We start from the raw sequence: 13757 nt of genomic DNA, 5'->3' as shown, positions 1-13757 counted from the left end.
GGGATTATTTATACTCTGGGGATCAGCAGACAGAGAGGTTCAAGTTACTAGGAGGAGGTGGGGGAGCTCCCTCCCTTGGTGTTCCCCACACCCCTGTCTTTTCATTTAGTCCTTTCTGCTCTCACAGAGTACCTACCCCAACCCTCTTTCCAGACGTGGCCAGGTCCCCCGGCGTCTACCCACAACCCTCGTGTGATTTGAAGGAGGAAAGGACTTTGAGTGGCGGTGGGGAAGAAGGCAGACAACATGAAGGGCACAGACCTCCTTCTGACAGACTTATTAATAGGGCATTGGGCTACGTGCAGCTGACGCTTGGCATGACATTGGTAGAAGGTGGGGGAGGGGTTAGAAGTATGGGGAGTCATGTACATTGCAGGGAAGAATTGGCCAGGCTGAGAATGCAGGTTTGAAATCCTGAAATGGAACAAGGAAGGAGACTCGAGGAAAATTCAGCTTCCAGAGCCCACTGAAATTTACTTCTGAACTGAGTGGGGGAATGGAATGTGTCAGTCCAAAGGGAGATCAGGGGGTTCCTCTTCATCAGAGTCAAACTCAACATTCTCATCTTTTACCCATCGACCTTGTCCATCTGGGATCCATCCAGAGCTGGAAATAACAAAGAGAATAGGTCAGGAAAAGAGATTTAAGAAGTTAGTAGGGAATAAGGAAAAAAACAACAACAATTGAGAAGGATTGAAAAAAGGAGAGTCAGAGAGAAAAGAGAAAACTTAAGGAAGGTGATTCTGTATCCTCACCTTCGAAGGGTGAGGTAATGATCCAGGGCACGTCTTCTCGTGGGGCTCATGGGTGCAGAGGATGAGACAGTTGCTGACTCCTTGGCCTGTGGGCCAGCCCCAGGCACGGGTTCCCTACTGATCTTCCCACTCTTGGGTTCAACCTCTGGGGGTGGCAAAGGGAAATGGGAGACAGAGGGACGAGGGGTTTCTGGTCTGGGTAGAGAAGAATCAACGTCTATAAAAGTGGTAAAGGATAAGGGCCAATTCTCTTATGAATCCCAACCCCTTACAGCAGTGCTTCCTAAATTGTTTCCCTCAATGGACACCTGGCTGGCTCAGCCCGTACAGCATGCAACTCTTGATCTCAGGGTTGTGGGTTCAAGCCCCACATTGGGTGTACAGATCACTTAAAAATAAAAATCTTAAATATAAATTTGTGTATCATATATATATATATATATATATATATATATATATATACCATATGGTATATATACATATACATATACATATACATATACATATACATATACATATGTTGTGTTCCTTAAGATGTTTTAGTAAGTGTTCTGCATGAAAAAGAATTTTGGGGAACGCCTGGGTAGCTCAGTCAGTTAAGCCTCCGACTTCAGCTCAGGTCATGATCTTGTGATTCGTGAGTTCGAGCCCCGTGTCGGGCTCTGTGCTGACAGCTCAGAGCCTGGAGACTGCTTTGGATTCTGTGTCTCCCTCTCTCTCTGCCCCTCCCCTGCTAACACTCTGTCTCTCTCTCACAAATGAATAAACAATAAAAAAATGTTTTTTGGAATCAAACTGAGTTCTTTAAAGGCTAGGTTAAATTTTTTGAAGTTTTTTAATTTTAAGACTTTGTAGAGCCCTTAATATATACTAGTATTACTATCCAAATTAGGATTACAAAGTGCCATTTTTCCAAACCTAAAAAAAATTCTCTTTTTCCTGAAATACCAGTTAACATCTCTGGACTACTAGTATTCCTGAGAATACAATTTGGAATACAATCATTTTTGAGCCATCTATCTCCTCTGCCCTTTCCAACCTCTGGCTTTCCTACCCCACAGACCTGTACTTCCGGCGGCAGCAGCTGTTATAGTGAGGAGCTCTGTGCAGAGCACTTTGGGTGGTAAGTCGGGTCTGAGTTAACAGAGGAGCCTGGTATAGAGAGGGGAGACAGAGTCAGAGTCTTCAGAGCCAGAAAGAAGTCAAAACCCTTCAAGCAGACCCACTGGGAACACACTCTCCCCACCCTGATTACCTCAGCTTTGGTCTCTGACCTCCTCAATTCATTCTGCTGTCTTGGATTCTGCTCTGTTCCCTTCCCTGGCTGCTTCTTGCCATAGAAAAGCTGCAGGCCTGAGGAGACAGGGGAAAGAATTAAAAACAGAGAAGCAACAGTGATCTGCAGAGATCTGGAGGATTTCTTCTCTAACCCCTGTCGTCCCTCAAACTTACTGGACAGATGTTTCTTGCCTGCACGGTGGGCAGTCAGCATGGCCAGGGTGTCCAGGACAGGTCGGTGGGGACAGATGGCACAAGCAAAGCTGGATAGGAGGAGAGAAGATATTTGCTCCCGGGGGGGGGGGGGGGGGGAGAGGGGTCTCGGTTGTAAGTCCCACCTTGATCTAGCAATTAATCCTAGATACTCCAGCTCTCCCCCCTGATAAAATTTTATTGAGCCTCTAACTGCAGAACCCTCAGGCTTGATCACTCCTCGTCCTCACCGTCCATCCCGTAGCATCAGCGCCTCATCCTCTGGGATGTAACTGGCCAGCAGATCTCCGACTCTTCGTTTCTACAGGGGGATCAGAGAGTTAGGAGAAAGGATCGGACGGGAAACGACAAGGACGAGGATTGAAAGGGAGTAAGGACCCTGAGAACAGAGATCACAGGGAGAAAAAGGGGTCACTACCCAGCTCTAGTCGCTCCCTCGCGCCGCGCCCCCCCCACCCCGACTTGTTGCCAGAGCAGCAAAACAGCTCTTTCCCAGAGCGGTGAAGCTGCTCCCGGCGCTCTCCTCTAGCGCTTACTTTCAGCACATTGAGTTGACTCCAATCATCACCTTCCCTCTTGAAAGACATCACGACGGAGGCCCAGAAACGAGCAATTCTCTTGGGTTGCTTCGCCTCTCCTTTCAGGCCACCGTAGCAAGATTGGGGCGTCTCCTTTCCTTCGGGTTCTTTTCCGGTTGGCCTCCTTACTTCCCTGGAAGCGCTTCCCAGCATGCACAGCGCTACCGCAAGCCGGCCCCAGCCTGCCGAGGGGCCCGCACTTCCTACGCCACCCGGCGACCGCGCGCGTGCGGGGCATTTTGGGAAATGAAGTCTTTTTTTTCAAAGAGCTTGCCGCCCAGCCCTCGCATCTTGACAGATTCGGGGCGTCTGCAGGGGAAGAACCTAAATGTGGAGACTGATTTTGAGAGTGTGGCGGATTTGGTGCTGTGCGGGCCTTAGAGGATCTCGGATTGGAAAGTGTGCTACGAGCTCTCGCACTCATCACGCGCCTAGTCTCCGGCCGACAGCCCACCGGGGGTGGGCCGGGTTTATTCCTGACACTAGTGGACCAACCCCAGGACGGGGCGGAGCCAGGGTGTGGGGGGAATTCAGGAGGTCGGGGCTGTCCGACAAGGGGGCAAACTGAGCTGAGTGTGGAGGAAGGTAACTAGAGTTCAAAGGTCAGAGGTTAGCGTAGCGATCTGTGGCGGCGGGGGGTGGGGGGGGGCGGGGGTCGAAAGTCGGCGGGGTCCTGAGGATAGACACCGGTAGGGACTGAACACTCAGGGTACAGATTTGTGGGAAAGGGGCTTGGAGGGAGGAGACGCGAGAGCGGAGGGGGTGCGTAGTACCGGAGGAGGCGGGAGAATTAGGAGAGAAGACAGAAGGGAAAAGGATCCTCTGGCTATCCATTCCTAGACCCTGGCCCCGTCACTATTGAGCGCTTAGCCGGGCCTCCCTTAGTTGCAACCCCGGCTGTCGGTAGGGTCAGGAGATGGCTTCTCCCTCTAGACAGGCCTCCCTTGGGGGGTCGGGACTGCTTCAAGGGAGCCGGGCTCGTTCTTACGGAAGCCTGGTGCAGTCGGCTTGCTCCCCGGTGAGGGAAAGACGCCTGGAGCATCAGCTGGCCCCCGGAGACACCCTGGCTGGACTAGCACTCAAATACGGGGTGACGGTGAGTCTTCCACGACTGGGATGCAGGCAACCATGTAGAAGAGATTTATTCCTCAGGAGAATGTCATGGCCCTTCTGGGCAGCTTCCCCTGAAATTGTCCCAATTCTGTTGTGGTCTGATCCACCCTTTATCTTTTGGTTTTCCCATCTCAATGTTGCATTGTCTGGTTGGGACAGATCTTGTGCCACTGCTGCAGTGGAGAGGAGCTTCTTCTGTTTATCATGTCGGTCTCTATCCTAGAGGCTTTCAATGTACATTAGCCCATTTGGTTCTCACAGTCCTATCGAGCATACAGGTATTGTCCCCTGTTTACAGATGAAGAAACTGAGACCTAGATTGGTTAACCAATGTGACCAAGGTCAAATAACTAATGAGTGTTAGAGTGGGAATTCAAACAAGTCTGTCAGACTCCAAGGCCTGTACTGTTAACCACACATAAACGTTTTAACTGCAAGTGATTAAACATTTACAGCAAACAGTCCAGGGCTGGTTTCTAGTTCTGAGTTTTTGTGAGACCAGTACTCTAATCCCTCTAGTTCTAAGTTTTTAAAGTCTTTCTCTTCTGGGTCTTTATACCTCATCAGTGCTCTGCCTTCTTCTTTCCAGTAAGGTGGCCTCCTTGGTGCAAAGCAGGTACTCTCTACACCAGGCATTTCAGGTCACGCGTGGGGTCTCTTTGATAGGTGTAAGAAACATTGCATTAAAATGGATGAATTTTTTCCATACCCTGTTGAGTTTAGCCAACATTTCTATGCTTGGTATGTTTCAACGGCTGTGCTAACCATTCTAAGAGATAGAAACATAAATACAATGTGTTGTTGTTGCCCTTCTGTAATTTGCAATCTAGTGAGAAATGAACAGGGACGCAAATATGGATTGCAGGTGACAGAATGTGGTGACTTGGTAGAAGTATTAATAAAGGGTAGGAAATCAGAAAAGGAGATTAATTTTTACTTGGAAGGAGGCAGGGGAGGACATTAAGGGCAGTTTTTAAGGAGCCGTGAAACACTTAGAAATTCCTTGCTCTAGCTTCTCTGCAAGCCTATAATCCAGTTGTTTATACCTTTTGCGTGTTTGTCTTTCCAATAATCTGTGCTTTCCTTAAGGGACAGAACTATTTTCTTTCAGTTTTATATCTCTAGAGTCTGGCATAGTCCCTAGCACATAGAAGCTAATAGATGGTTTTTTTGAACTAATGAAAACGTGGCTAAGATTCCCACAGGTGGAGATTGGGAGGATTAGGAAAGCCACATTTCAAGTAGAGGCCATGGCCCACACCAAGGAAGGAGATATGAAAGTACTGAGCAGCTCCTGCATCCCAGGAGAGACTCTGAAGCTGTGAAAAGAAGGAAACTGTGCTACTGTAGATCGGTTATATGTGGAGGTTTTCTTACAGCCCTGTCCCCTCCTGAGTACAAAAAAAGCTCTGTAGCCTAGTGAAGGGTTCTAGGTTCTGGCCTCATTCTGCTGCTTACTAGCTGAGTGACTGCATAAGTCACTTCACCTGTCTGGGCCCTCAGCTTCCTTACCATTTGTAAAATGCAGAAGGTATATTAAATAATGATAATTACCTAGGTTATTACCTACCTAACACTAGGTAGTTACCTAACACCAGCTACCTTAGTGTTAACACAAAGTGTGTGCCAAGCTCTATATATTATCTCCATAAGACTTCAGGAGGTGGCTAAAACTATTCCCCAAATATTTAAAGATAAGGAAAGAAAGGCCTAGGAAGATAACCTGCTACAGATTACAAGTCTACTTAGTAGAACTAAGATTCAGACCAGGTTGTCTCATTCTAAAATCATCACTTTGAACTGCTCTGTTAAACCAGATTCTAGGGGCGCCTAGGTGGCTCAGTCGTTAAGCATCTGATTTCGGCTCAGGTCATGATCTCATGGTTTGTGAGCTCAAGCCCCGCTTCAGGTAAAACACGAGCCCTGCTTCAGGTGAGCCCCGCTTCTCCCTGGCTCTCTCTTTCTCTCTGCTGCTCGTTCATTTGCACTCTCTCTCTCTCTCTCTCTCTCTCAAAAAGGAAATAAATAACTAGATTCTAGTGGCCTTTCTAGCTCAGTGGACTGTGGCTCAGCAGTCTAGGACTTCTCTGGAGTTTGGCTTTAGTTACATTCTTTTTTTTCTTTTTTTAATTTTTGAGAGAGACAGAGACAGAGCATGAGCGGGGGAAGGGCAGAGAGAGAGGGAGACACAGAATCCGAAGCAGGCTCCAGGCTCTGAGCTGTCAGCACAGAGCCCGTCGTGGGGCTCAGACTTACAAGCTTTGAGATCATGACCTGAGCCGAAGTCCTACAGTCAACTGACTGAGCCACCCAGGTGCCCCTGGTTACATTCTGTTAAAAAGTGGAATGATGTTCGGGCGCCTAGGTGGCGCAGTTGGTTAAGCTTCCAACTTCGACTCAGGTCATGATCTCACAGCTTGTGAGTTTGAGCCCCGTGTTGGGCTCTGTGCTGACAGCTCAGAGCCTGGAGTCTGCTTTGGATTCTGGGTCTCCCTCTCTCTCTCTCTGCCCCTCCCCTGCTTGCACTCTGTCTCTCTCTCTCTCAAAAATAAACATTAAAAAAAATTTTTTTAAGTGGAATGATGTGGCCTTATATGGAATTTCTAGTAAATAATAAAATAACAAAATTCACAGAATAATTCATAGCATCTTGGAGCTAGAAGGGACCTAGGATACTATCTAGGCAAAATAAAATTAATAGCATCAAAACACTGGGCTAAATAAAAGTACAAAACTGCAAGCCAATTTTAACTTTTTTTATTGTTCAGATTAATCCAATTTTATTTTAAACACATTATAGCATATGATTTTTACTAATATACTACATCTGAGATTTCTATATTTTGTTATCTAGTTTATTTACTCATAAAGCATTAATGAACCTCTGCTGTATGCCAAATTTGTGTCATGCTGAGGAGTGCCTTGGGATACAGAGACAGCATCCCCGCCCTCAAAGGACTCACAGAGTTTGGGCAAGACAAATGTGCAAAGATGTGAATAACAGTACAATAGGGTGATAGGTGTTACATGGCAGTGTTTACAGTGTACCTTGGGAGTCCTGGAGAAGGTGACACAGAGGGAGTGACAGTTGATGAGTGGAAGTTTTCCCAGCAGAGAAGGGGATAGTGGAGAAGTGTGTCAGACAGATAAAGACACAAAGGTGTGGAAGATCATAAAATGTTTGAAAAACATGAAAAGTTCAGGATGGCAAAATGTATAGATGGCAGAAGAGAGATGAGGCTAGACATCATATTGGGGTAGATTGAGAATCCTTGAATGCTAATTTGAATTTTATCTCTGAGCCAATGGGGGGCCATAGGAAGTTTATACACAGGGTAGTGGGTTGATCAGATAAATTTTTTTTTAGGAAGATAGATGTCAGGGATGCCTGGATGGCTCAGTCTGTTGAACGCCCAACTGTTGACTTCAGCTTAGGCCATGATCTTAGGGTCATGGGATTGAGCCCCTCGTCCAGTGTGGAGCCCAGTGTAGAGCCTGCTTAAGATTCTCACTCTCCTTCCCTCTGCCCCTCTCCTCCTCTCACTTGCGTGTGCTCTCTCTCTCTCTTTCTCTTTCTCTTTCTCTTTCTCTTTCTCTTTCTCTTTCTCTTAATCAATCAATCAATCAATAAATAAATATCAATGTCAGCAGGGGGAGATGCATAGAAATGGAGAGAGGAAGACTGGAAGAGACGTTTTTTGCAGTAACTTGTTGACCAGCTGGGTATGGGTGGCGAAAGAAAAGTGTAAGTTGAGGATGGCATCTACCCTCGTTTCTACCTTGGGCGGCAAGTGGATGGTCATGCCAGACACTATGTCCAGTGATGGATAAATAGGTACTAAGTAAATAATTTGGTCAGCAAAATTATTAATATTCGTGTGAAAAGCATTCCCAGAAGGAGTAAAAAGGCCCAGAATTCGAATTACACCTTTGTCATTAATTTGCTGGTTAATCTTAGGCAAGTAACAACCTGTCTGAGCCTCAGTTCCTTCATCTTTAACTGAAGTTCCCAGCATGAGACTCTTCAGGGATCCACAAGGTCAAAACTACTTTCATAGTAGTGATAGTAAGACTTTGTCTTTTTCATCCTCATTCTCACAAGTGTACTGTATTTTTCAGAAGCTACATGATGTGTAATATTATAGCCCATCAGATGTAAAAGGCAGATAGGAGAATCTTCTGTTGTCTTCTGTTAAGTCACACATTAAACTGACTTGAAAAAATATAAAGCACTGCCTCTCTTTTTGCTCCATTTGTTGTTGTTTTGGAAAATAGTTATTTTTCATTAGCATATTTATGTTAACATGCAATGGATTATTTTTAAATAAGTACACATTTTTCAATTTGTTCACTTTTACTTTATAAGAATGTGTATTGATAGCTATAATCTACATAAATGAAAGCTTTTTTTTTTCCTCAATAGTTTTTTAAAATGCCAAGGGACCCTAAAACCAAAAAGTATGAAAACCACTGATCAATAAAATAGGAATAGTATGGAAACCAATTTGACAATAAATTTCATATTGTAAATAAATAAATAAATAAATACCCTAAAAAATAAAATAGGAATAAAATCAACCCTCTGTATTTTAGCTTGGTTGTTATAGGGTCAAATAAGACTCTGTACAATCACTTTAAAAGGCCTGAGGTGCTGTACAGATAGAAGATTGATCATTACTACTGTCATTAATTGCGGTGACTTTTTTTTAAAGATGGAACAGATTAAGCGTGCAAACCGCCTTTATACTAATGACTCCATCTTCCTGAAGAAAACCCTCTACATCCCCATCCTGACAGAGCCCAGAGACCTGTTCAATGGTTTGGATTCTGAGGAAGAGAAAGAGGGAGAGGAAGAAGTACAGTCAAGTAAGGATGAAGTTCAGCCACACTCAGCTGACAGGAAGAAACGAGAAACAGGTTCAGGACGTGCTAACGGTGAAGTCCTTCCCACACCTGGCTGGGAATCCCACACTCCCATCCATGACCTCTCTGCCTCTGATTTCCTTAAGAAGCTTGATTCACAGATCAGCCTGTCAAAGAAGGCTGCTGCCCAGAAGCTGAAAAAGGGGGAAAGTGGGTGAGTCTTGAATGGTTCCTTTTACGCCCCTCCATAGACTTCTTCATTCTTCCAGCCTTGCCTGACCAGACACACAAGTAAGTAAGCACAGTGTTAGCAGAAGCGATGTGAAGCCTTTCCCCCAGATGGCCCTGAAACAACGACAGAGCCAATGGCTGCTGGGACGGGTAGAGCAGCGGGAAATGGTTTTATATTCTCATTGGAGTAAAATAGTTGAGTGTTGTTATGGCTCTGATGATCCGTGAAGGAGCGTTAATGGTTAGAATTTACAGAGAGGGTAACGAGACTCCATCTGAGAGCAAGCAGCTCATGTATACTAGGAGAGGAGGACAGCTTCCCCTATACCTTTTCAGTGGGCCCTTTCTCAGGTTCTTCCCCTGACCTGTCACTTTGCCCCCTTTCCTCACCTGCAGGGTACCTGGGGAGGAGTCAGGCCTTCACCTGAGTTCCCCTCGGATGCAGCAGCGAGCAGTCCTAGGTCCGGTCCCGTTGACCCGGACCTCTCGGACCCGGACACTTCGGGACCAGGAGGATGAAATCTTCAAACTCTGATGTCCCCAGAAATGATTGGGAGAAGCAAGATGTTGAAGTAGCAACTTGAGGGGGAGAGGAGCCTGAGGTGAGGCTCAAGAACACGGCTTCCCGGCCCGCCTCCCTCCCTCCTGCCTTCGTTCCAGCCTTCTCGTTGATCTAGAGTTCCTTGGCCCGGGTCAGCTTGATTGGCAAGAGTAGAGGATGGGGAACAGACCCCTCCTCAGTTCTTTGTCTGAATCTAGAGCTGTCCTTCAGATTCAAAAGGCTCTTTTTACGTCCCTGTTGGCTTCCCCGTCCCTTTTACCTTCCCTTGGCCTTAGAACAGGGTGGCGAGGACTCCCTCAGCCCCCAGCCTCCTTCCTCTCCGTCTCCAACTATGTTACCTAATTTATTTGGTGCTATATTGAAGTAGTATTTATTTGCTGTATCGTACGTTTCCCTCTTATAACTGAAAAATGGTATTTCTATAACTCTGGGGTGAAGGGAGCCCAGGAGTAGTAAGCCAATGCCCGCTGGCTCCCCACCTTCCCCACCTTAGCCAAGCATGTCACTGAGGGTGGGGCAATCCGTGATCTAGCCCCTCTGCAGAGAATGGCGGACCGTGCTGGGGCTTTTCCCCAGTCTCAATGTAAAGAATTTGGGCTCAGTCTTAACCAACCAGTCCACTATAATTTGTTTATAACTCTTGCTCTGAGAAAAAGCAGCAACATAGGAACTGGAACTCTCCACATCACCAGTTCACCCTTCTGACCTGCTCCTCTGTTCAGCATGTGTGAGGCTAAAGGATGACAGAGGAATTACTTTGGAGTTTGAGGAGGAGGACAGTTGGGGGAGACTTGCTGGTGCCGGAGTTTCTTTGTTACACTCCCTCCCCACCAGCGCTGTTGATCTATGCCTTGCTCCTCACTGCATATTTATTTGCAATCTGTAGCACTGATCTGTGGTACTGGTTTTTTTTTTTTTTTTTTCTTTTAGAGTTTCTTAAGCAGCAGTAGGCAAGGGAACCCCAATACTACTGGCACTATGCCTCTGTCTGTCTGGAAATGGTGAGAGGCTAGATAAGCAGTGTTTCTCTTTCCCTCACCTCTGTGATGGTCATAAGGTGTAAGAAGCTGGAGAGATTAAACACTGAGCCCTGTGCATGCTTTAGTAGTTTTATTTCCCCTGTGAGAATCTCCCCTGCCCTAGCCCCTTCTTCCTGCACTCTGGAACAGAGCCTCTGGTGTCCATCCAGGCTCTACTTGGAGCTGGAGGTCTAGGATGGCTCTAAGGGGCCCCCACTCCCACTTCTGTCTTTAGGGTCCCCTGACGGGTTAGATGGGCTATGCCCTCTTACCCTGGTTCACAGGGGAGGGGGCTTCCCTGTTTCAAATGTCCCTTATGGGGGAAATAGAGATCCAAGTTTCACTTCGTCTTTTTCAGGCAGCTTTGTTTCCTGTCCTGGGGCTGGAGTGGGAGAGAGGCCTCAACCCTCAGCTTTGCTTCTTCTCCACCAGCAATTCGGGGGTGGGGTGGTCTCAGAGTCCAAAGCACTCTTAGGAAAGACGAAGCCCGAGGACTGACAAGCATTAGTGCAGATGAGCAGGGTTAGAAAGCTCGTTCCGGGTTGTTTCTTCAGTCAGCTCTCTGGCCAAGGTGGTTTGTGCTGGGTTCCAGGGCCCTCAGAGTTTCCCCTCATCCAGCATCTTCCTGAGCCCATCACAGATCTTGCCCAGGTGCTGAGTGAAGTCAGGCCCGTAGAGGGCGGTGAGCAGGCCCGCGTCAGAGAAGTGATCGAACACGTGGCGGATGCGGCCGTGTGACTTGGGTGTGAGGTGGTGCTCCACCAGCTCCAGCAGCACATCCCGGCACTCGGTCAGCAGGCCAGCCAGCACCGCAGCCTCAAAGGTGAAGTCCACCTCGCCAAAGCTGAGTGCCGTCATGGCGCCCTGCCGCAGCTTTTGGCGGAAGCGGGCGGCCAGGGCCAGCTCACCGGGGCCAAAGCAACCGCTGCGGTGCAGCACGGCCACCTTGACCGCCACCTTGATCAGGTCCTTGATCACCCGCTGGGCCTGGGGCCGGCTGTGCGTGTACTCTTTGGAAACACGGTAGAGCTCATCTAGCACCGCGCTGCTGGTCTCGTCGATGAACAGATGAGCCACGGACCGACCTGCCATCTTACTCAGTAGCTTCTTCTCCGCCTGTAGTGCCAGACTCTTTGAGCTGAAGGACTCCATAGTGCCTGGGGAAGGGGGCGGTGGGGGCATGTGGTTAGTCGCCAGAAGACAGCCACAGGCATCCTTAGAAAGAGAGACATGGCTTTTCCCCCTTACTCTGGTTTCTTGCCCATTGTCATCATTTCATCTTTTTCCCCTGGGCCCCCTCGGTTCTCTAGGCCTGTTCCCATTTCTTTTCAAGTGGTACTGTAGGAAATTTTGATTTCTAAACCCAGAGGAGCAGTTATAGCTTTGGCTGGAGGAGTGAAGGCTCACAGGGGCTCGGCCTCACACGTGAAGTCTCAAGGGGAAGTAGGCCATTGCTGCCCTACAGTGGAGAAGATCCGCCTTACCTGGCTGATCATTCTACACTTGTGGACGCTGACTGTGTGCCATGTGTCTATGAGGTGTGGCTATGACTCTCTGTTTTACAGCTGAGCAAACTGAAGCTCGCTTTAAAGAATTTACCCAATGTCAAATGCCACCGTTTTTCTGGCCCCAAAAGCCCATGTCAGCTCGTGTGCTCTACTGTCTGTAAAGAAATGGGGTGGGGGTGGGGGATCTCAGGAGTCCTAATAAAAATAACAACTAACGTTTATTGAGAACCTATGTGCCAAGTACTTTATGGGAATTGTCTTCCCGACCCTTCGTTAGGTCAGTGTCACCGTCGTACGGTGAGAACACTGAAGCTAAGAGGAATTAAGCAACTTGGCCAAAGTCGCTATAGCAAATGATAATGAGCTTTGAACTAAATAATCCGAAGAAACCTCCTTCCCTGGAATGTTCTCAGTGAGGTCCATGCACATGTGAGCATGAGAAACAAGCACCCCAGGGCGGGAGGGGGCAGGCGGTCCTGGAGGCCTGCAGTCTTCTCCTGGGACTGACCCCAGGACCCTCCTGGTGGCACATCACTGGCATATATCCAGGGTTCTCTCCCCGTGGTCTTCGCCCGTGGTTCTGGTTGTTTTGCTTCTTACTTCCCCCTACCCTGCGCTGCAGGATGTGGCTGTGACCGCAGTGAGGAGCAGCCTCGCCCTCTCCCCCAAACCCAAATGGGAGCCTGAAGACTCAGGGCAGATGGGTGCTATTGACTGGGGCAGGGGTTTCTTCCCCAGCTGTACCGGTTCAATGGGAGCCTGAAAAACTGCTTTGCTCCTGGGCCTGCCTGGGGTTTTCTGGCCCGGGCTCCACAGCCGGAAGAGGAGATTGCTCCACGCGAGCCTGCCTTCCTCCTCGGCCTTCCTGTTCCCCAGCTCTTCATTGCACCCGTTGGTATCTCCCATTTGCTCCACTGTCCTCTCCCTCCCTGTTTCAGTCTCTCTTTTTCTCTTGTCTGGGTCCTGCCCTGCGACCCTCTGCTCCAGCTCCCCCTCTGGCCCTTATGTCTACCCCCCGTGTCTCCTAGGACGTCCTTACATGTCTCCATACTCCGTTGCACACCCACATCACCCCCATGCCTCGGCCCTGCCTCTACACTGTCCCAAACCCCATCTTTCTTTCTGAGGCATCCTTGCCCCGGGGAAAACTGAGTTGGACCTTTCTGCTGAGGACCCAAGAATTCTGTCAAGTGAGAGTCTCACAATATGGAAGGCTCAGGCTGGCAGGGCTGGGACCTTTCTGCCACCACCACCCCTAAAGACTACCCTCCTGTCATTGCTGGCCCCTCACCTGCTGTGTGCACTGGTGCCAGTCTTGCTTTGGGTGTCCCGGGAGAGCTGATAGAATGGAGAAGCTCCTAAGTGAGAGGCTCTTTGGCTTGGCCCCACCCCTGAAGCCCCGCCTACCAACTCGGTGCTCAACCTCCGGTTCATCACACTGTCTCTAAGAAGGTCTGTGGCCCAAGAGCCTCCCAGAAATACAACAAAGGTTAAAAGGAATACCAAGCATTCTGGAGGAAATAGCCTTGATTTGAGGTCATGAGGAGGGATTGCACATCCCCTGGTCTCAAATTGTTTGCTTCTTTCTTTCCTCGATGCCCAGTTCCTTGAGATCTTCGATTTTTGTGGTACTGGGA

At 48.3% G+C, this 13757-nt stretch overlaps 3 protein-coding genes across 5 annotated transcripts; 1 reads left to right on the top strand and 2 right to left on the bottom strand.

Annotated features, from left to right (window-relative positions):
* Window positions 1-448: 448 nt before the first annotated feature.
* Window positions 449-2975, bottom strand: SCNM1 (sodium channel modifier 1). Of its 3 annotated transcripts, none has more exons than XM_019837827.3 (7): window positions 2783-2975; window positions 2477-2625; window positions 2208-2296; window positions 2011-2108; window positions 1819-1907; window positions 756-950; window positions 449-606 (listed from the first exon to the last, which is right to left on the bottom strand). In XM_019837827.3, exons 2-7 carry the CDS (start codon window positions 2491-2493, stop codon window positions 507-509), a joined length of 588 nt encoding a protein of 195 aa, XP_019693386.1. In that variant the 5' UTR covers window positions 2494-2625; window positions 2783-2975; the 3' UTR covers window positions 449-506. The 3 variants fall into 3 exon arrangements, with proteins under 3 accessions (XP_019693386.1, XP_003990658.3, XP_023114923.1); XM_003990609.6 differs by having other exon boundaries at window positions 2477-2547; XM_023259155.2 differs by lacking the exon at window positions 2783-2975 and adding an exon at window positions 2665-2684 and having other exon boundaries at window positions 2477-2547.
* Window positions 2976-3476: 501 nt separating this feature from the next.
* On the top strand, window positions 3477-10688 carry LYSMD1 (LysM domain containing 1). The gene is made up of 3 exons (XM_003990608.6): window positions 3477-3920; window positions 8650-9014; window positions 9428-10688. The coding sequence occupies exons 1-3, from the start codon at window positions 3741-3743 to the stop codon at window positions 9564-9566; spliced, it is 684 nt and encodes a 227-aa protein (XP_003990657.1). The 5' UTR covers window positions 3477-3740; the 3' UTR covers window positions 9567-10688.
* On the bottom strand, window positions 10689-13522 carry TNFAIP8L2 (TNF alpha induced protein 8 like 2). The gene is made up of 2 exons (XM_003990607.6): window positions 13412-13522; window positions 10689-11769 (listed from the first exon to the last, which is right to left on the bottom strand). The coding sequence occupies exon 2, from the start codon at window positions 11762-11764 to the stop codon at window positions 11210-11212; it is 555 nt and encodes a 184-aa protein (XP_003990656.1). The 5' UTR covers window positions 11765-11769; window positions 13412-13522; the 3' UTR covers window positions 10689-11209.
* Between the last annotated feature and the right edge of the window lie 235 nt (window positions 13523-13757).

The sequence above is a fragment of the Felis catus genome, chromosome C1 (assembly GCF_018350175.1).
Source record: "Felis catus isolate Fca126 chromosome C1, F.catus_Fca126_mat1.0, whole genome shotgun sequence".
Taxonomy (NCBI): Eukaryota; Metazoa; Chordata; class Mammalia; order Carnivora; family Felidae; genus Felis; species Felis catus.
The sequence above is the reverse complement of the archived record's forward strand: the minus strand, read 5'-3'. Positions and strand labels throughout refer to the sequence as shown.

Bases quoted from the DNA above. Each gene is read 5' to 3' on its own strand.
- SCNM1 (XM_003990609.6), bottom strand. From the start codon at position 2,833: ATGTCTTTCAAGAGGGAAGGTGATGATTGGAGTCAACTCAATGTGCTG. The intron at 1,908-2,010 runs GTAATCAGGGTG...TCTCTATACCAG, and splicing joins GGTCAGAGACCAAAGCTGAG to GCTCCTCTGTTAACTCAGAC. The intron at 607-755 runs GTGAGGATACAG...TGTTATTTCCAG, and splicing joins CATTACCTCACCCTTCGAAG to CTCTGGATGGATCCCAGATG.
- LYSMD1 (XM_003990608.6), top strand. From the start codon at position 3,741: ATGGCTTCTCCCTCTAGACAGGCCTCCCTTGGGGGGTCGGGACTGCTT. The intron at 3,921-8,649 runs GTGAGTCTTCCA...TTTTTTTTAAAG, and splicing joins CACTCAAATACGGGGTGACG to ATGGAACAGATTAAGCGTGC. The intron at 9,015-9,427 runs GTGAGTCTTGAA...CCTCACCTGCAG, and splicing joins CTGAAAAAGGGGGAAAGTGG to GGTACCTGGGGAGGAGTCAG.
- TNFAIP8L2 (XM_003990607.6), bottom strand. From the start codon at position 11,764: ATGGAGTCCTTCAGCTCAAAGAGTCTGGCACTACAGGCGGAGAAGAAG.